Genomic DNA, 22069 nt, shown 5'->3' on the forward strand with positions numbered 1-22069 from the left:
CCTGTCACCACGGAGTTCAGTCATTTAATTGGCAAAGACGTGTGCGTTTGTGTGCCAGCATCTGGGGTGTGGAAGAAGAGCAAACTCAGACTGCATCATCCCTGCGCCACCCCCACTCCCCCGCCACTGCCCTGAGTGTGTGCTTTAGGAAACTAAAGCCTTTCTCAGTTTCTCCTAGGCCTTCTCAGTGGAGCCCATGTCATTCTCCAGGTAGCCTCCAGCATGTTAGCAAAACAAGACAACGAACAAACAAAGCTCCAAACCCCAATGTGAATCCTATCTTTCTTCCTGTGGTGGGGGTTGGGGAGGAGAAGCTCTAGATAAAGAGGAGAGAGAGCAAAGGTTAAATTCTAGCATGTCCCCTGCTCATCTGTGCCCCTGGCAGGGAGTCTCAGTTCCCTGACCTTGAAGATGGAGGGGGAGCAGGTAACACCAGCACTCAAATGTAGACTGATTGTAATCATAACTACATTTTAGTAATAACTACAGCTTGGAATGGAGGTTTGTGCAGTCTTCATCCTTGCACTGAAAGAGGCTATTTTCAACCCCCTTTTGGGGTAAACAACTGATGTTCACAGAGTTTAGGAAGTCCGTCCCAACTGTACAGCTAGCAAGTGGCAGACAAGGACCAAGGACTAACTCCCCACCGGGGAGTTCTTCTGCCTGCATGCCGCACTGCAATCTATTACTGCAATCCTGAGCAACGGGCTCACACACTCAGAGCAGAACTGAACGTTGGGATCAAAAAGCTAAACATTGAATAAATCACAATAAAGTAGTTTAGGAAAGTAATTCTCCAAATCGCATCTAAACTTGTGGGCTTCCATGAGCCAGAGCCTTGAGCACTGATCACTCCCATCCATGGATCTCAATGGGATTTAGGCCAACCCGACAGTCTGGGGGGATGGACAGGAAGCCAACGAGAGCCCCAGGGTCAGTCAGTGCCAGCCCCGTGGGTTGGGGGCTCTACAAAATGCTGTGGAGACCAGAAGGGCTTTATGTTTGCTTTCTCATTCTATGTTTTCTTCTCTTTTTCCCTCTCCATAGATCCTTATCTATTTCTCACTCTATTTTCTCTGGTCATCTTTACAACTCTCTTTTTTATGTTTATCTCTCTTTTTAGTTATTTCTTCCTTCCCTACTCTCACTCCCCCTTAATTACTAGCTTAATTACTAGCTAGATTTGGGTCAAATTATGGGCCTCGATTTCCTTATCTGTCCATAAGGCATAATGTCAGTGACCACATACATAGCTCTTATCCACCAGCCACTGTGCTAAGCACTTATAGTAACTGCTGTAATCCTCATGTCATTTATAAGGTACTTTATGATTGCTAATTCCATATTCCAGATGAGAACATTGAGGCACAGAGGTTAACCCATATGTGTCTGGCCACACCATTAGTAGGTAACAACACTGTGATTTGAATCCTGCCACAGGCTTCTGAGCCAAAGCCATTGACCACCACCATGCTGCCCCTCAAAAAAGAAAGGTCAGTGAATCCTTGAAAGCAGCATGGGGCGCTGATAGCCTGTCTTCAAGTATTAGCGTCCTCTTGCTCAGCTCTAGGCTGACCTCTAGTTTATTTGCCAATGAAAGAGAAGCCAAAGCCCTTAGAGAACATAACTGAGCAGCAATTGGTGGTTACTTTGGGCTAAAGATTTGGCTTTTTATAGGCTTTTGTTCTGCTGGGTGAGGTGTGGAAGTTGGGGAAGATGACTATGTGGGTCAAAACACAGGGGAGGAGACTGGGAGTCAGGGCGAGAACACAGGGCAAGGGCAGATGCTATGGAGCGAGGAATTTGGGGTAACCCCCCTGAGATTAGGGGTGTATTAGGAATGTAAGTCAGGTGGGTTGAAACACCTACTAAACTCCCCACAAAGCTTGTTCATTAGTGATTTAGAAGGTTAATTCATGTATTTTTATTATTTATTTTGAGAGAGAGCGAGAGAGCACACCCAAGCAGGGGAGGGGCAGAGAGACAGGGAGAGAGAGGATTGCAAGCAGGTGCACTCTCAGGGCAGAGCCCGATGCAGGGCTCCATCGCAAGAACCATGAGATCATGACCTGAGCTGAAATCAAGAGTCAGACGCTTAAGTGACTGAGCCACGCAGGTGCCCCATATTCTTTAACAGGCAGTTAGCCCTTCAATCTCTCTCAGGTGAGATTAGTTCAGCTAATGAATCCAGTCACACTGGCTTCCAGTGTGAGCCCAGTTTGCCTGATGTCTCCCATTTATGAGCTAGATCTGCTCGCCCCAAAGTTTTGCTCCCCATGAAAAGCATTCCCCAGGACCCCAGATGGTGAGTGGTCAGCCCCTGGGCATGGGTCTAGTGAATAACACCCCGATCTGGAATTTGTTTCCTTTCTGGCTCTGCCAAGAGCTCGCCGTCCCCAGGCCTCTGGCGTTACCCAGCCCTGCAAGTGAAATGCACGGATCTGTCTGTGCCCCGCGGTTCATACATAGATGCTGAGGCCTCTCTCCCACAGGCTTCTCCCTCCCCTCGCTTCCCTTGTTATCTTCCATCACTTCCCACCTAGTCAGAGGAAGTGTCCCCACAGTGACAAGGACAACGGACACTGTCGGCAGATACACCTGTGTATGAGTCGTGCAGTGGACTGAGTTTAAGAAGGATTCTGAGGTAGGCAGGAAAGTGTTGGTGGGCTGAGCAGTGTTCTCAAACTAGCCCAGGGTTGGACTCTGCCCCCGAGGAGCCCCTGGGAGGCAGTGCAGCCGAGAAGGGTGGATGGGGGTGGTCCTCCTTCCCCTAGAGCCATGAGAGGGGTGGGTCATGGCAAGGTTTAATTGCAGAGAAAAGGGAGGAAACGCTGAAGCGTAACTGGCTCACCTCCTGGCCCACGCAATACCCCTGAAGAATGCTCTGGAAATGCATATGAGGTGCTGGACTCCAGAGGGCTGCTGGCTCTGAGCAGGACCGGCCTGGGCCTGTCCCTTCCCCCACCCCTGCCACAGAAACCGGACTTCCTCCGGCCTGTGACAGCTGTGGGTGAGGGAAGGTGGGGCGTGAGCGAGACAGACCGTACCCCATGAAGCTGCAGCGCCAGTGTGGGCAGCGGGCTGCCGGGCACGCAGCAGGCATCCAGCAGGGCTGGGCTCCCACAGGAAGCCTCGGTTTCCATCAGTGGGCTTACTCTGCCGTCCTTGCTCAAAAGAAAGACCTAGGATTGAAGAATGGGGCAGAGAAAGGGAGAAGCATTGGGATCAGAGGGGTGCTTCCGAGGCGAGGCCAGGGTGGGACATCCAGTCCCCTCCACCTCCCACTCGCCTGAGAATAAACAGAACAAAAACGAGGAGACACCAGGGTCCCTGTGATGAGAGGATCCGTCGCTTCCGTGAAGGACAGGTTATTTTGCTGCTGGCCCAGAGTCAGGCCACCATGAGCTCCTGTCCCGTCTGACAGCACCGCCCCTCCCCCCCCCAGTTCCGGGAATATAAAAATACCCAAAGGACAGAGTTCTCCACGGCCGTTGCTTTTCATCTTTGGAGTTCACAGGCTGAAGCGAGTGGCCTTTGCAGCCTCACACAAACTGCATGCAGAGAAAAGAAATGGCCAATAATAGTGCAGCCTTTTCCCCCCTTTACTTGGTCCAATCGAATAGGACTTTGTCCTTTTAAACTGTCTGCAGCAAATGCAGCTTCTAAGCCTAAAAGTCATTTGGAGAATCCTAGTGGTATACACTGACCACACATGACAACACGCCCTGAGTTGGGGGGTGTGCCGTAGGGGTCCCAAATATCAGTATTGCCCTTGCCTTTTCATGTGTCAGCAAAAGAACGGGCAGAAATCCATCCATCTGCTGTCCTAGCCTGGATTTCTGAATGTGGTGACACGACTCTTAAGACTCTCCCTGCAGGAATCAGATTTTTACTCGACAGAAAAAGAAGAAAGGCTCGGCAGAGCCCTTGGGACATTAGTAAATGTTCCTTCCTGCTTTCTGTGTGGAAGGACTAGTTGGGAGTTAGGATGAAGCAAAAGTGATCCGTGCTGAAGAGGGAATGAACTCCCTTCCACGAGCAGGACAGAGAGGGACGGGGAGGAATTCGGCGAGAGTTGGGATTATGGGCTTCCCAGAACGAAGGAACGGAGGCTTCCAGGCCATCTTCAGTGGGAGAGGGTGCCAGGCCCGACGCCTCCTGACCTGAGCGAGAGGCTGTTCTCAAGGCTGCTTTTTCCTTGCAGACCGCAGGGCTCTTCTTGAACAGTGATTTCAAAGAGTTAAACTGCTTCCATATGTCCAGCATGGGAGTGCAGTTTGTAGCCTTTGGCAACCTCGGCTGAATCCAGCTGCTGCTACCTGTGTGTTCCACGCTGTGTGTGTGTGTGTGTGCACCCGCACGTCCGTGTGCTGTGACATCTGAACCACGTTCCGACCGTGTCAACCAAACTGTTATGTCTTTGTTGGGGGAGATATTAATTCTGAGCAATTACAGCTCCCTCTTTCCTCACTCCCTCCCACCCCCCTCCCCTTCCTTCATCTGCTCCCAGCAAGGACCATGGACCATGTCAAACAATATACAACAGAGAAGAATGCAAATAAACTTCAGTCTGCATAGCCCAGTAAGGCAGTTAGCCGCCCACTTGCAAGATACTTAACTCTTGTACACATGATACACAAAGAACGCTAGCTTTCACCAATCCCTTTAGACCAAAAAAAAAAAAAAAAAAGGCAAAAGAACTGATCCTTGTCTTTCTATCTGTGAGGTTCCAGTTCCTCCTGCTAATAAAGAAGCTTTTCCCATGATGCAGTGTGATAAGGATTGGCCTACATGTAGTCCAGAAAGCCACCGCCGATGTTTCCTTGATTAGGTGTCTTATCTTCCATTGAGCTGCATCTGATGAAGATTGCTAACAGCATAATGGCTGGGAAAACATCGGACAGCTCCATAAAATGGCAGCTATGCTATGACATGTCAGCCAGGACCTGGTGGATGGTAAGTTTGGCGAGTTAACATTTTTTTTCTCCCACTCCCTAAACTTCCCCCCTCCTTTCTTTTGAGCTCCTCCTTTATTGTTCCACGCACGTGTTATAAAGTTCCCTGCCTGCGGAAAGTTCAAGCTCAAGTTGTGGGAGCCTGGGGTGCCTTCGCACACCAGTGGGCTAGATAGGATTTCCCTGCTATTGTGGCCAGGGACATGGGCCTTTTTTTTTTTTTTTTTTTTTAAAGGCAGTGTGAGTTTTTGTTCACTTTTTTCAAAAAAAAAAAAAAAAAGAAAGAAAAATGTAGATGGTACATTCGGCCCCAGGCTGGCTGGTGAGAAATGCACGGAGGTGGGGCAGAGTCAGTGGGGGGCGGGAGCCCTCTTGGCTAATTGTTCTTGCATTGGTCTTAAAACAGAGTAATGTACTTCTTCTTTCGTCGGCGTCTCTGAATAATGATTTAGATAGTGTATTGTATCGTGTTGTGTGCGGCTCCCTCATCAGTATGCGACTGTCCCCCACGCTTCGCCTTAATTTGGAATCCACCTCCCTTTCAATGAATACTGTAACTGGAGCAACCACTGATTACTATGCCACTCAGCGTAATTAAATTTAGTTAATGAGGATATGCATATTCAGTTCATTATTTTTCTTTGCTCTGGCAAATGTGTGTGGGTTTGTTGTTGCTGGGTTTTTTTTTTTTTTATCCCCATATTTGTCCAGCTGCAAATTTGGGGATGAGGGGGAAAAAAGGCATATAAATTCAGGACCTTGATGAGTTCTGTGATTCAACTTTTAAAATAATGTTGAGAGGAGAGAAGTCGGAACTTCCTTTGATCAGAATGCTGGGATTAGGGGCTATAGTTTTGGGAAAGAGAACTTTTCCCATCAAAAAAGTGCTATGTGAGAATTTTCAATCTATTGATTTCTGTTGTGCAGACAATGGTTTCTTGTATGTAATAGTCGTGACATGAATGGGCAAACCTTCCACAGGCAGGCATCCCGGTATGAATATTAAATTCATCCTTGTGTTAATTTGTCTGGGCATTTATTTATTTTTCTTCCTTCCTTTTCTTTTCTCTTCTTTTTTTTTTCTCTTCTGTTCCTTCTTTTCTTCTGCCCCTTTCATTTAAGTCTTGACTGCTTTTGCTGGCTCGCTTTGGTAATTATTATGCTTACTACAAGGGCTGTTTTCTCACAATTAGTACAGTGTGAGACAATGAGCACTTTATTCTAGGAGAGGCGGGGTATGGCCGGCTCTGGTGGTCAGCCCATCTCCAGCTCCCAGATAGAGGGGAGAGCCTTCCCAGTAGCCCTGGCTTCTGGTGCTGCTGGCCAGGAGAGTTTCTTTTTAATGTGTGCATTTCCTGAAAGGTACAAGTTATGCTGTTGCTTCTAGGCTCTTCCTGAGCACTCTGTACAGAGAGACTGTAGCCGCCTGCCGTTCTTATGCGTGTTCTCATTAACGTGAGACGTGGGAGCCTGCAGGAGAACTTCCCTGCCGCGGCTACTTGTTGCTGTTTTGAGTGCTCTGTCTCAGAAAGGCCAGTTCCTCAATGAGAGATGGAAAAGCCTGCCTCCCTTGCCTTCTGTCTGTCTCTCAGTCACTTTCTTCCAATTGGAATACATTTTATAAATGATATAAACTGTAGAGTGGCAGGTTTTTGCTTATGGTTGCATCTCTTACTAGACTTCAGCCCCAGGCGGGTACCTGGGCACGATGAACTCTTAAAATGCTGACACATACTTGGAGAAAGATATTGCAAACTGTTTATACAAAAAATGTGCTTGCTGGGACTGTATCACGACTTGGAAGTGGTGTTTTAACAGTTCCTATTACACTTAACTATCATTTTATGATGTTCCCAGAAGTGAATTTTAAAACCAGTACTTAAAATGAAACATTTTTCTGTTGTGAAAAAGTAAAACACTTTACTCTATATCTTTTTATGTAAAAATTGGGATCAATATGGGTATAAGTAGATAATCCCTGTAAATATTTCGTCAATCTAGTTCCGCACAGAAAGCCAAGCTTCCCAAGAGAAGCATGTTGTAAAGTTTTGTGTAGGCTGAGTATTCATTTTTTAAAATTATCTTCTTTTATTGCCTGAGAAGATGCAAGAATATATGTGAGAATATATTCAGAGGCAAAATATTAAGTAAAAAAAAACTTTGCGTAAATTATTTTCCTATTTAATCTTCGTTAGGTTACCTGAATGGCATGTATGTTTCTTATTAAGGACAATTCAATTTCAATAAACGTTGTTAATTTAGGAAAAATGTCTGAGATTAGTGTACCACTGAAAACTTGGAATGACAGATGCTCTGTGGAAATTTTAATCAGAATAATGATTGCATATCAGTAATATATTGTAAGAGAAAGGAAGTGTGCTGTGGTGACTTTACCGTGATTCCCTTGTTTTCGATTTAAGGAATATTTTTGAAAGGTGTTTTAAGGTTCTTACAAACTATTGTGGTTCTGCTCACACTATGACCATGCTCCTTTTATTTTTACAATTATTCTGGGGTGGGGGTTGTGTAAGAAAGGGTATTGTATCCTTATTTGGCTTAATGAAATGAAGTTTTAGTAACCAAATCCTGAACTCCAAAGCCGCAGAGTCTGCCGGCAATTGCTTCCTGACTTATTGTCTGTTTCACTTAGATTCTCTTATTGTGTGACAATGATCATAAATTCTTCTTGACAGGGAAAAAACCCAAACAAGACGTAGTTGTCCAATTCTACATCTGTTTTCCTTCCTAGATAGGCATGTTTTAGTAAAACACAGGGAGGAAAAACATTTTATTGAGACAGCTAAAAATAAACAAGTACAAAAAGTGTAAACTCATTGTGTGTATGTGTGTATATGTTAAATATCATCTACGTACTTGCAGTTTTTTCTTTTCACCCGGTGCATCTTAGATGTGTTCCTTCTTTAGGTTATTTTGCATGTACCTCTTTGAAGGAGAAAAATCATGCGAGCAGTATAAGTCACAGTTGGTTGGCTATATTTAGAGTTCTGTTGATGACCTTTCACAATATTTAAAAATACCACTTGGAATGTATTAAAGCTGCATCTTGTAAATAGCACTATTTTGTTAATGGTTGATGAGGCTATATGTTTCCTTTTGCGCCACTGAAAAATAAAAACCGGCCAAAACAATTTTTGGACTTTGCATTCTATTTCGCACTGCTTATTTAAGGCTCTCTGTGAGACTTATTAGAACTTATTTGTTAGCTATTTGAAACTTCAGAGTAATGGGAATCCACCAGATATTATTTTTTTCCTAAATTTCCTGAGACTAATCCTTTGGTCCTATGAGAACCAGGCTAGAACAGTTGTAAATGAAGCACTGCTATTTGACTATGAATCCACAAAAATTTATTTGAAAACCTAATTGCTGGTCTGTGAGATTTGAAATTCTCAGTCTTATAAATATTAATCAAAATAAACAGGCAGGAAAACATAAAAAGGAAACTAGATCTCCTATTGTCAAAGGCACAAAGATGACTCTTGGCTGAACACTGATTAATCTACTCAATTGTAATATATTTTTACTTTTTTTGAAAGGAAATTTATTTTTTGAGAAGTTGTGTTAAAATACGACATTTACAGAATGCTATCATTTGTTTTCAGACAACATTAATAAGGTCATAGATGCATCACTTGTTTGTTTTAAAAATAAAATTCTGTTCTCGATGCAAAGTTGACTTAAATAATTTGACAACAAATCTCAATACAGGTACAACAACATTGATGAGATTGTTTTCATGGCAAATGTTTCTCTAAAAGTCCTTGAGAAGTTGAGGTGAACTTAGGTTCATTGTGAACTATTTTTAACTGAAAATTCTAAAATTAATCTATCTTCTTACAAATTCTGGATCTAGTCTATCCTGTGCTCTAAATTTTATTTTACTTTATAGCAAACCAGAATTCCTAAAACAGCCTAGTTAATATGCCAAAAATATATTTGAGACAACTGTGTAGCCTAATGACCACATTTAGACTCATATGGTAATCTACCAGCCATGCAAAGATACATCTGAAAACAAAAATTGAATATTTAATTTCAAATTGTGTTTTATTTCCTTTAGAAGTATAATTGGATATAGAAATGTAATCACGACTAATAGACACTTTATAGATAATAACTGCATCAACTATTTGCCAGAAGATATTATGCCTATCCATTAAATATATTTCCGGAATTAGAAGCTATAAAATCTATGTGTCACTCAACAAATATTTGTTAGGAACTTACCGTAGCCAGGTAGTGTTCTTGGTACAGGTGCGACCAGTGTTACCTCTCTGTTCTGGAATCATACCCATGTCCTGGTGTTATAGGTATGGGAGAATCATCATATTAATGAGGGCTTCTGAATGATTTCTATTTTCTCTGTAATGCTGGTAAATATGTAGCTATTACATTTGCAGATTTGCCACTCATTGTCAAATGTAGTTAAAACATTTTTTCATTCATTGCTCATGGCCAAAGGTAGTTAACACTTTCTGGGTCTCGTGGGTGATGAGCATTAACACTCCGATTACCCAAGCCATTTTCTGTGTCTTTAATGACATGGGTGAAAACTAAAAATTTATTATATACCAGTTCTTGAATTTAAAAATAAATGATGATGGTGGTGATGATGATGATGATGATGTCCAAATGAAAAAAAATTGTTTCAGCATCTGTAAATAATGTCACCACTTTTTAAATATTTCACATTTTGTCATAGACAGATGGTCCTTTTTTTGTTATGAATCTTCCATATCCATATTCTTTAGTGATGCGTTTTCATTTGTGATACCATTCTAGCATATTTAAATAAAAATGAACTGTATGACAGATGTGATTAAATCTATTAATGTCCTTCCAAGATACACTTATCTGGGAGTGATTTTTATATTATTTTCCATGATTTACTTTCACTTACATGCTTGCATAACAAATGCAACATATCAACTTTGGAGAAGGAAAATATCCTTTGGATCCCATCCTAATAAACAGTGATTAGATGGTTATTAATTTAATCAGAGAGTAAGGAAACACAAGTGCCTGTCCATCCTCTTTTCCAGTTCTTTTTTGGAAGCAGAGGGTCATGTTCTCAAGGAGTGTTATCTCTTCTATCTATGGGAAAGCTGGTGTTGATTTCCCAGTGTAGAGACTAGTCAACAAAGAGAGATATCTGATGCTTGCAGTGTCATTGAAACTATAGCATATTTCTGGAACATAGCTGAATGATGTCAATTACTACCTTTGGGCATTTTTAAATTCCCTGAGATTGTTATTTTATGACATTTTCCATACTATGATGTGTAATATATATTCTGAGGGACTGAGAACGTGGACTTGGATATAGGAAAGGATACTAGGGACACTATACCAGGCAAGTGACAAAGGATTACCTTGCTCTGTTACATCATGATGTGCAGAATAGTCGAGGTAAGGCCCCTTCAGTGGAGAAGTTGTTTTTACGAGCAGTTCTGTTAAGGTATATAGGTACTATACTATATATTTCACTAACTTTAAGTATTTTACTGCATTTTAAGTGCTTCAGCAAAGAGCCAGGAGAATAGAAAGTTATCAATAAATGTTAGTTATGATAACTATCATTTCAATATTTCAAGTTACACTTAGTGTGCTTTGTCCTGGGGTAGATTTAGCATATCATGTAATAGACAGCTTGAAAATAATTTTCATTTCTCACTGTTCTAGCATAAATTTTAACCTAGTACTTCTCTGCAAAATGGCTTTATTCAGAAAGCAATCATTTTGTAACTTCCCACCGCTATGTTCGGTTTCCGAGGTTATAACATAATGGATATGTTTATGAGCACAGGGCTGGATCCTGGGAAATGCAGATTTGGTGACCTCTGGCAAATGAATTTGCTCCCCTCACGGCTGGTAGAGCCAGCTGTAAAGTGCAGATAATCACACTCATTACTTGTCATTCCAACCTGTCGTGAGGATGAATGAGATGGAGTCAGTGAGGCACCTGGTGAATGTAGTGTAAATACCAAGTTCATGATATGTACCCAAGGCGGCCAGTACAAACTGGAATTATTTATACAGTCTCAGGTGTGAGCACTTAGTAGGTGCTCAAAAATCACACAGGATGGAGAAAGGGAATATAATTGTAGCATTTTCTATGGGGCTTTCATAATTATGTTGACTTTTTGAGTTTATACACACATTTTTTAGTGGGAACTGCATACGTTAAATGAATCCTAAAAATTTAGCATTTTCTGTTTCAAATTGTAGCAGATTTCTTAAAAGCAGAGCTGCTTTACACTTAGTGAGATTCCACAGCTAATTTATATGTTCCCTTAATTTTATTTTATTTTTTGTTTATTTATTTTTGAGAGAGAGAGCTAGAGAGACAGAGTGTGAATGGGGGAGGGGCAGAGAGAAAGGGAGACACAGAATTCGAAGCAGGATCCAGGCTCTGAGCTGTCAGCACGGGGCCTGACACGGGGCTCATACTCGTGAACTGTGAGATCATGACCTGAGCTGAAGTCGGACACTTAACTGACTGATCCATCCAGGTGTCCCTTGTTAATTTTGAATGTTATATACTATGATTTTGAGGTTAAAGAGCCCAATGATTATTGAGGGCCTCCTATTTGCCAAGTTCTCTGGGAGGCAACTTCTCTCAATTAGTCTTCAGCACAGTATGATGCAATAGACATGACCAGCCTTACCACTCACCCGAGGCCACTGGTCCCTGAGGTTAAGAGAAGGGGCAGAAGGACACTAAAATCCACCAAGTCTGAGGTGTGCCTGCTTCTCCCCTGGAACCTAGCCATCAGCTGTTTTATCCAACGACCTGGGCTATGACTCATTATTTGTGGCCACGGTCAAGTGTCTTGCCACTGTCTGCTCTGCACCTGCCTGACCCTCCAGCTTCAAGCCTGACCTCTCGCCGAGACTCAGCTCTCTCTGTGTCTTCACTGAGCTGGTTCGCTCCCTCCCAAGCTGCGTCTGAGGATTGTTCAGCTCTAGGACTGGAGGTGGCTGAATTCTTTGGAAATGTGATTCCATTCATCTTTCCTCAAGACAATTAGATTCGCTATAGGCATAAGCCATCTGGGGGAAATTTTTTGGAAAGAAATTGGCAAGCAAAGCACTTCCATTTTCAGGTTTTGATATTATCTGTTTACCTCATGGGGCTGTTGTGAGGCTCCAATGAGATAAAGCATAATAAACGACTTGAAAACTGTAAAATGCAAAACCACTCGAAGGCACACATATTATTATGTAGTGGTGTTAAACACGGGAAGGCGAAGGAAAGCTTTCCAGAATTTTGCCGGTGTTCTGAAGCATGAGATAATGGTGAATTTCCACCAGGCAGTACAGAAAATACGGGCTGTCTAAAGTGTTATAGAATGCTCTTTGTAAATTCTACTGCTAAACTCAAAGGGGTTAATCCTTCACAGAGCAATGCACTACTAGTTCACAAACTTCCCAGGCAAAGCGGTGAGAGCAGTGACCACGTTTTGTACATTTAATGGGAAGGTATGAAATAAATAACATTTCCAAAATGCCATCTATACCGTTTCACATTTCAACCCTTAGCTTTTTTATTGGTGTAAGTTCGCTCTTTCACACTACCACAAAAGACTAATGTTGTAACAAGTTTTTAGTGAGGTTATTTTAAATCCCGGTATGTGTTATAATAGGAAAGATTTAGTTTATCACGTAATATGACGGATAGCACATTATGCTATAAATAGGATGAATTTTCCCCCCTCTTATTTTCAGGATTGTTGGAGGTAACAATAACATCGGTAAGTGAATTGCAACACTCTGGCATATTTGATACAGTTTTTATCCTGGATGTAGGCTGTATGAATGTTCTGATACAAATGACCCTACTTTACTGATATTTGTGATTACAAATATAAGATTTGTCTTATGTTTTTAGTTGCTCAACCAAAATTATAAGCCCCAAGAGTATTGGGGACAGTTCTTATTTACCAGCTCTCAACAGTATTTTGCACATAAAAGGCCTTTAATAAATAATTGTCAGATTGCATCAAGACCGTGGCTCTCCCATTTTATTACTGGAGACAGTGATCTCAGTGGGCTGCACGTTGGTCACTGATGACGGCTCTCAATCTGTGGCCTGTGTTAGGAATCACAATCTGCCTTTTCTAAGATAAAAATTAAATGTTCTAGAAGCATGTAGGAATTATGATGAAATTAGCAGCAAAGTTTTAAAACTGAGGGTTAGAGGGGGGAGAAAGCCCCAAAGTAAAAGCAGCAAATTTGTATTTCTCTTTAAGCAGACAAACTCGTGGTCATTACCAAAGGCTAAGTAGAAGATGAATAAACCATCTTGTCAGCAAGGATCATCCTGCTTTCTCAACTCTACCTTTATGACAGTGACTAAGACCTTTTGGGCATCTGATGAGTTAGAGAATTGGGAAAAGGCTAATGTATTTGAAGAATAAATCTTTTTGTCTATTTTCTTATTTTTGAGGAAATAAGTTTCATCTCAGAGGATTGATTAATTTTCCACTCCAAGGTTTCAATTATTTTTCCACATGTGTTACCTAGATTGCAATGTTGGGAAAGACCTTGGTTGTGGACTGACATTTTAACATTCAGTATTTCAGTGAGGGCTTGGGAACACCCTACGAATAACCGAAACCTAAAATGTATTTGGTACAATATTCAGAGACACAGGTCTTTGGGAAAGTGAGAAAGAAGGTGCCCAGCAATGTTAAGAAGCAACTGCTTCCAAATGATTGCTTTAGAGACAGAGAGAGAAAGCGAAAATATCATTTATTTGGACCAAGTCCTGTTTCAACCACTGTAAGTCAGAGTCTGAATGAAAAGAGACTATTGCTTCCTGATGCCAGCACTAAGAGCGATCTATAGCCCAATCTGTAGAGTCTAGAAGGTCACCCACCCTGACTCTCGTGACCCTTTTCTCTGGGAGCTGTCATAAAGGTGGATTTGGAGGAGGCTCCTTGAGGCCCTCCACAACTGTCGGAGCCCTCTCAGCTCGACACTTTCTTTATAAGCTGTATTTCCCCAGCCGGCAGACACTGGTGATGTGGCAACCACTGTGGTTTACTTCATCCCTTCCATGCTTTTTTCAGATATTTTAATGGGAAATGATGAGAGAGAGACGTGAGGGGAAAGTGATTGTAGACCATTTAATACTTTTGCTCCTGAAACCCATTCACTACTACAAGCAGCATCAGAGTTCTTGCTTCAGGAGCAGACTCTCTGGTTGAAGGGCAGTGAAAGATCTGTAACTACATGATAAGCCGTCTTCTCTTTACCTTCCGGGCACCTTGAGCTGTTCTTACTGAGTTTCAAGGTTAATGATGATGCTGACAGCCAATATGGCGGAACTTAGGCGACCATGGGGGCATAAATTTACATTCCCCAAATTTGAACTTCGGCAGAGAGAGGTGGGAAAATGTGAGACTACAAATAAGATACATGTTATATTGGGCAGGGCAGAAGAAATAATATGGTGAAGTTCTAGAATCACGGCTGGTTTGCTATGATTGCTAGATCTGAACAACCTCATGCAAAATTCTTTCACCTTTTCTGTAAATGTCCTCAGACTTGCTATAGGCAGAATTGAAAATACTATGCAATACAATAATGACCAAGACTTTAGGAGAAACAGCAAAGCCTTTTTATCCATAAATGGAAGGAATAACACTAAATTGCCATTTTATTTTTCCAATCAGATATGAATTATTTTATGTGAGGCTTCATTTTTTTGGCACCAAGGATGTTTATAAATGGTATCCCACATAATACAAACTGCATGTTTATGTATCACGAATGTTCAATCAATTAGTTTATACACACAAATGCTGGAATATTGATGACACATGTTAGCTTTTAGTGGGAAAAAAGCCAACAGAGCTAATTTGATGCATTGATCCTTGGGACATCCACACAGATGTGAACCTTTGACTTCATCACAAGTGATTTGGCTGACAAACAGTAGCTTGTAATTACTGTTGCGCCATTGTAAATTAATTAACAAATCAATCAATCAGTTCAGAACCAGGAGCCCCACCACATTTGTCAGTTTTGGATGTGTTTCTCTTCACTTTATCTCCTTTACATGTGCTTTTCTCATCAGACGCTTTGAAAACATTTGCTTGCGCGTTTAGCTTTTTCCTAAGCTTTAAAAGAGAACTCAAATCAATAGCATGGTGTAAGGAAATGTTGCTTAATATTGTATTACAATACATTAATCAATGTATTGATTACTATTCTCAAAACTCTTGGCCATAGGGCTATCAATGGGTTGAACAAATAATTATCAAATATTCAAATGTGTGTGGCCAAAACCATCTCTCCAGGCAAAGGATAAGAAAATAGCATTGCAATCTTCAGCAAATAGGCAGCGGGTATGTATAGGCTCAGTAATTGCTAAGGTAATAGTTCCCAACATTGGCAAAAAAAGTACTTCTTTGATTATGTTTCCATCCCTATCCTGTATGTTGAAAAATGCCATTAACCAAATTATGAGTTATTGCATTTTTCAGACACAATCATCTATGAAGCACCCCTACGTGCCAGGTTCTCTTCTAAGTACTTTATAATTATAAATTATAATATTATAAATTATTATAAAATTATAAACATTATCTTATTTAATTCTTGCAACAACACTGAAAAGTAGATGTAACTCCCATTTTACTACAGAAAAATGGAGGCTCGAGGGTTTAAATATTTTGTTCATATTTACACAGCTAATAACAGGCAGTGTCACAATTAAAAGTCTGATCACTGGAACTTTCCACTACATCACAATTAACCAAAGATGTCAAAGTATTTCTGAACAGTGTGTGGAGTTGATGTAATTCTATCAAAAAGCAAAAACTTGACATTTCAGCTAGAAATCTTGTTCTGGATATACCTGCCATTTCTGAGAAGTTTTGTGATATATTAAAAATAGTTTTGGGGTACTATTTATTATTTTCCAGATTTGTTGGGATATGTTCGACAACATTATGTAAGTTTAAGGAGTACATCATGATGACTTGATATATGTATATGCTGTGAAATGGTTATAGTAAGATTAGTTGACATTCTCATCACCTAACATGGTTGCCTGTGTGTGTGTGTGTGTGTGTGTGTGTGTGTGTGTGTGTGGTGAGGGTATGTAAGATCGACTCTCTTAGCAAATTTCAAGTATCCAATGTAGTATTGTTAACTATAGTTACCATGCTGTATGTTAGATCCCTAGAACTTATTTATCTTATAACTAGAAGTTCTTGGATACCTTTCTCGAGTCTACTTTCAAGAGTTTCAAAAATTAGGAGGGACCTCTGAACGCTTCTTTGTCCTGTTCACTATCACCTTTGTCCCTAGGTGTTAACAGAGTATTATTGCTTTCTTTTGTTTTAGTTCATTTTCTTGTCCTGAATCAATAGGGACAGTAGAATGACAGTGACACTGAGAATTGAAAAAACCTACATGAATATCCATAGGCTAGTCTGTAAGCATAAGCAAGCCATTTGACCTCTGAGCCCTGCCTACTTCTTTGAGCCACTGTTAGAAGCAAATGATATGAAGTGGTTTCTAACTTACAGGGTCCTAACATAACCTACCACACACATAGATAAACACACAGAATGAAAATTAAGTATTCATAAAACAGCCTTTACCCTGCATGTTTGAAATGCACTATTAATAGTTTTTATTTTATTCTATTTTGCCTTTCCCAAAAAAAGTGTTATCTAGCTCAAGTGGTATCTTAACCCACTAGTGGGTCATGATACACAGTTTGGAAAATACTGAGGATAAAGGTTTTCTAGTGAGCTTGAATTCAATATCTACACAGAAGTGCTTCAGTTTCTTGTGTTTAAAGGTCTTTTATTTGTGAGCCCTACCTTTTCAAGGACTTTCATACTCTTGGAGGAGTGCGCTTATTTGGGGGACTGTAGTCCTGGTCTCTGGCCCCATTGTAGAACCTTCCACTGGGATGTTTCTCCTTGGAGCTACTCTAAAGATGGAAGAAGGAATCCGGTCAGCCCTTGGCAGAAAAACAGGTGACGAAGTAGGTGATGGCTACTGGACTGGTTCGTGTTCATCACATGGGTTGAATTCTTAGCTTTATCAGAGAAATAGCAATTATTAGGGGAGCTCTTTATTTTGTAAGTACAGTAACAAAATGCAATGGAAGACTCTGAGGGGGAAAATGAGTCTTGAGTGCTCAGTTGCCATTGGAAACAAAGAAATGACCTCTTGGTAAACATCAAAGTGTGGGTAGAGTGTTTTCCAGCCCCCAAATTTTTAGTACAAAGAAATCTTAGGACTATGGAAAGTGTTATATATTGCACTGTATACATGCATTGGGTGAATGGAAAAAAGTTAAAGATTATAAAGTTTCTGTAGAATATGGAAACTTCATATTCTTTCTTACCAGTGTGCATTTTATAATGTGTACAAGGTAGCAAATTGAGGGTAGGCTAAATGAAAATGGAAGAGAATGTAAGATATAAAAATAGTTTTTGAAGGGTATTTCAGATTACATTGAGTGTCAGAATAACATTGTGCTCAAGAGTTACACTTCTGAAGTGTTGCACTTACACTGCTAGTGGGAATGCAAACTGGAGAAGCCAATCTGGAGAACAGCAGAGAGGTTCCTCAAAACACTAAAAATAGAAATACCCTATAATCCAGCAACTTCACTGTTAGATATTTATCCAAAGCATACCAAAATACAGATTCAAAGGGGTATATGCCTCCTGATGTTTATATCAGCCTTGTCAACAATAACCAAATTATGGAAAGAGCCAAAATGTTCTTGGATTGATGAATGGATAAAGAAAATGTGGCATACATACATACATACATACATACAATGGAATATTATGCAGTCATCAAAAGAATGAAGTCTATGAATCACCCGAATATATAACATAGCTAATAACAAAGATAAAAAATGGAGTAATTGATAATACTATAATAGTAATAGGGGACTTTTACACCCCATTTATATCAGTGAATAGATCATCCAGATAGAAAATTAAGGAAACAGAAGCTTTGAATGAGACATTGGACCAAATGGATCTAACAGACAGATTCATAACATTCCATCCTAAAACAGAATACACATTCTCAAATGCACATGGAACATTCTCCATAATTGATCAAATATTAGGCCACAAAACAAACCTCAACAAATTTAAAAAGATTGAAGTCACTTCTTGCATCCTTTCCAACCACAACACTTTGAAACTCGAAGTCAACTACAAGAACAAATTTGGAAAGAACACAAATATATGGAGGTTATGTAACATGCTACTAAACCACAAATGGGTTGACCATGAAATCAAAGAAGAAATCAAAATATACATAGAAGCAAATGAAAATGAAAACACAATGCTCCAAAATTTTGGGCATGCAGCAAAAGCCTTAAAGAGGGAAGTTTATAGAAAGAAGGATACAATAAAGATTAAGGCAGAAATAAATGATATAGAAACCAAAAAGAAAAGAAAAGAAAAATATAACATATCAATGAAACGAGGAGCTAGGTCTTTGAAAAGTTCAACAAAAGTGATAAATGTTTAGCCAGACTCATCAAAAAGAGAGAAAGAGAGGGAACTCAAATAATCAAAATCAGAAATGAAGAGAAATAACAAACACCACCACAGAAATACAAAGGATTGTAAGAAAATATTATGAAAAGTTTGGGGCACCTGGGTGGCTCAGTCGGTTAAGCGTCTGACTTCAACTCAGGTCATGGTTTCACAGTTCGTGAGCTTGAGCCTTGCATCAGGCTCAGTGCTGACAGCTCAGAGCCTGGAGCCTGCTTGGGATTCTGCGTTTCCTTCTCTCTCTGCCCCCCCCCCCCACTCATGCTCTGTGGTTCTCACTCTCAAAAATAAATAAACATTTTAAAAAAGTTATATGCCAACAAATTGGACAACCTAGAAGAAGTGGATAATTTCTAGAAATAACTAACCTCCCAAAACTGAATCAGGATGGAACAGAACATTTGAATAGAACAATTACCAGCAATACAAAAATCTCCCAGCAAACAAAAGTCCAGGACCAGATGGCTCCACAGGTGAATTCCACCACACATTTAAAGAAGACTTAATAACTTTTCTTCTTAAACTATTCCAAAAATTCAAAGAGAAAGGAAAACATCCAAATTTATTCTATGAAACCATCATTCTATGACACAAACAAAGGAGAACTAAAGGCCAATATCTCTGATAAATATAGATGCAAAAGTCCTCAACAAAATATTAGCAAACCAAGCAAAATAATGCATTTAAAACATCATTCACCACGATCAAGTGGGATTTATTCCCAGGGTGCACGGTGGTTCCATACTCACAAATCAATAAATGTGATACATCACATCAAAAACAGAATGCATAAAAATCGTATGATGCAAACAAAGTATTTGAGAAAGCATAATATCCGTTCATGATAAAAATCCTCAACAAAGTAGGGTTAGAGGAAACATACCTCAATATAATAAAGGTTAAAAAAAAAAAGAATGAAGTCTTGTCCTTTGCAATGATGTGGATGAAGCTAGAATGTATTATGCTAAGTGAATAAGTCAATCAGAAAGACAAATACCACATGATTTCACTCATATGTGGAATTTAAGAAACAAAACAGATTTACGAATGGGAAGAGGAGAGGAAAGAGAAGAGAGGGAAATGAACCATTAAGAGAATCTTAATGGTAGAGGACAAACTGAGGTTTGGTGGAGGGAGGTGGGCGAGAGATGGGCTAGATGGATCATAGGCATTAAGGAGGGACTTGTTATGATGAGCACTGGGTGTTGTATGTAGGTGATGGGTCATTGAATTCTACTCCTGAAACCAATATTGCACTGTATGTTAGCTGACTAAAATTTAAATTAAAAAGAAAAGAGTTGGACTTCTAAGACTAGACTACCTTGGATCAAATCCCAAATACGCTATTGACCAACTGGATTAACTTAGACAAATGTTTGAATCGCTCTGTGCCTCAGTTTCTTTGATTGTTATATACGGGGATGATGGCAGTATCTGTTTTGTAGTGTTGTTGTAAGAATTAAATGAGTAATATACACAAAGCACCTTGCCCAGTATATAGCAAGTCCTCATATTAAAATGTAATCACAGTGGTTTACAATAAAACATTTAACGAAAAGTAAAGTCTATTAATAAGAGGAAACAAAAAATAAGGTTAAAACCCCTCAAACAAAATAGACACTGCATGTTGGGGAAATGGTTCATTCTTTACAGTCAGGTGAATGACTTTAGGGTCAACTGAGCAATTAGTTCAGTAGAGTTCCAGAAAGACTTCACTTATCATTTGTTTGACAAAGTGGTAGCTCCTGAATTTTGAGCTCCTGTTCATTTTATTGTAAATACTGCTAATGGTCACTTTTTTCTTTTTTTCCCCTAAACTCAATGGTGTTTTTCTGGGGAAAAACTTCATCTTCTACTTCTCCTCACCTTTTTTCTGTACTTTCAGTACCCTTGTACAGGCAGGGGATCATTCTAGAAGACTTGTTGAGTAAGACTGAGCTTGCTTTAAGTTCCAGTTTCTTAGCCCATTATTAATGCTTTGGGCACACAATTTATAAATTATATGAATTTAAAATAGTCACATATTAAATAAGAATAAATTTGTAAATTTATATATAAAATCGGTCCCACTTTTCTTAGAGGTACCCACCAAAGCACACACATAACTTACAAATGAGTTGTGCTCTACAAGTTCACTACAAGTCAGTCATTAAAAATTTTGTAACATGTGCAGTAGATTCTCCAAGGACTCATCTGAGATTACTTTACCCATAGTGTACCGGATGCAATAATGGCTCCAAGCAACCAGGGCTGGGAGCATAGCTCTTTCCATTTCCACAGCCCTTTCTCAGCAGGGAAAAAGGAATTCCACATCTCCAAGTGACTGAGCATAGATTCCACTGCTCTAATCCAGAAAGGGGAGTTGAGAATAGGCAATATGGCTTAAGTCCCTGCGAAGTCCAAAGAGGATGGGGGGAAGGGCTGTAGGTAACCATTACTACTTCCTCTTGCCTTTCTCTATTATTTGCTTATTATTGACAGGAAAGAAGCAATGGTCCTGCACCTTTTCTTCATCTATGACTTGGTTTTCCCTCCTTTCCATCTTCCTCTCTTGGGTTTCTTCCCATGGCTCTCTTCAGCCCCAAAACTGTAGGACAGAAATAGTGGGAGCTGAGGCTTAAGATTGAAGGTGGACTTAACAGGCACCATCTTCTTATTCCCTTCCTCGTCTGTATTCTATCCCTCTGACCCAACAGTCCATCATCCCCCATCCCACCACCGGATAGTAGATTATGATGTGAGTTGGGGAGTCTAGATTATCCAGGTGACTAATGGGTGGGATTGATCAGTGAGAGTTTTAACGGCAATGGGCTTCTCAGTTGGTGGGGAATGGTTATAGAGGTGGCCAAAGGAGGTAGAAAAAGAAGTTCCCTTCTCAAAGCTGCTAGAACAAGTCAAGAGTTGCCTGCACCCACGAACATAAACACCTGTCCTTCTGTTACTTCTCTTACCGCAGAGAGGGCTGTGGGTTGATGGGTCTTTATGTTCTATATAAAACATAAAGGTCTTTGCAATGACCTTGTTCATGATGTCCTGTCATTTAGAACTTCCATCTTGTCAGCAGTGTAGAGACCCAAACCTTTTCTTCCCTATTAACACTCTATCTTCAACTGCATAAATCTCCCTATTCTGTCAACAAATGTTCATACAGCATTCCTTGTAAATGCTGTATGAAGAGCATAGACTTCATCACCTCTCTCATGGAGCCTACACATAGTGACAAATGCAGTGTGGGAAGTCCTTTGTTAGTCAGGTCCTGGCTATCATGGAGGTGGTGGTGTCTCTATGAGGGGACGCGGCTAACTCATCTTGGAGGTGATGTCCTTGGTCCAGATGCAGATAGCAGAAAAAAGAAGGCTGTTTCTGCAAGGGGATCAGCATGTGCCGAGGCCAACTGGCAAAAGAGTGCATGGCTTTTGTGCACATAGAAGGTGACATGCTTTAAGTGAGAACACTTCAATTGAACAAAAAAGTCCACACCAACAGCCATGGTAATTTGCTGATTGAAGTAAAGGGAAAATGTGCAGGAATGCGGCCGTG

General features: G+C 40.4%; 1 protein-coding gene across 7 annotated transcripts in view; it reads left to right on the plus strand.

Moving 5' to 3' along the window:
• The first annotated feature begins 4860 nt into the window (after positions 1-4860).
• The window catches only part of NFIB (nuclear factor I B), a 445780-nt gene continuing 428571 nt past the window's right edge, over positions 4861-22069 (plus strand). For all 7 annotated transcript variants that reach the window (XM_029919732.1, XM_029919733.1, XM_029919736.1 and 4 more), the window contains exon 1: positions 4861-4956. In XM_029919732.1, the coding sequence (XP_029775592.1) occupies positions 4861-4956 (96 nt within the window). The remainder of the gene's footprint in view (positions 4957-22069) is intronic.

Source organism: Suricata suricatta, chromosome 13 (genome assembly GCF_006229205.1).
Source record: "Suricata suricatta isolate VVHF042 chromosome 13, meerkat_22Aug2017_6uvM2_HiC, whole genome shotgun sequence".
In the NCBI taxonomy this organism is placed as follows: Eukaryota; Metazoa; Chordata; class Mammalia; order Carnivora; family Herpestidae; genus Suricata; species Suricata suricatta.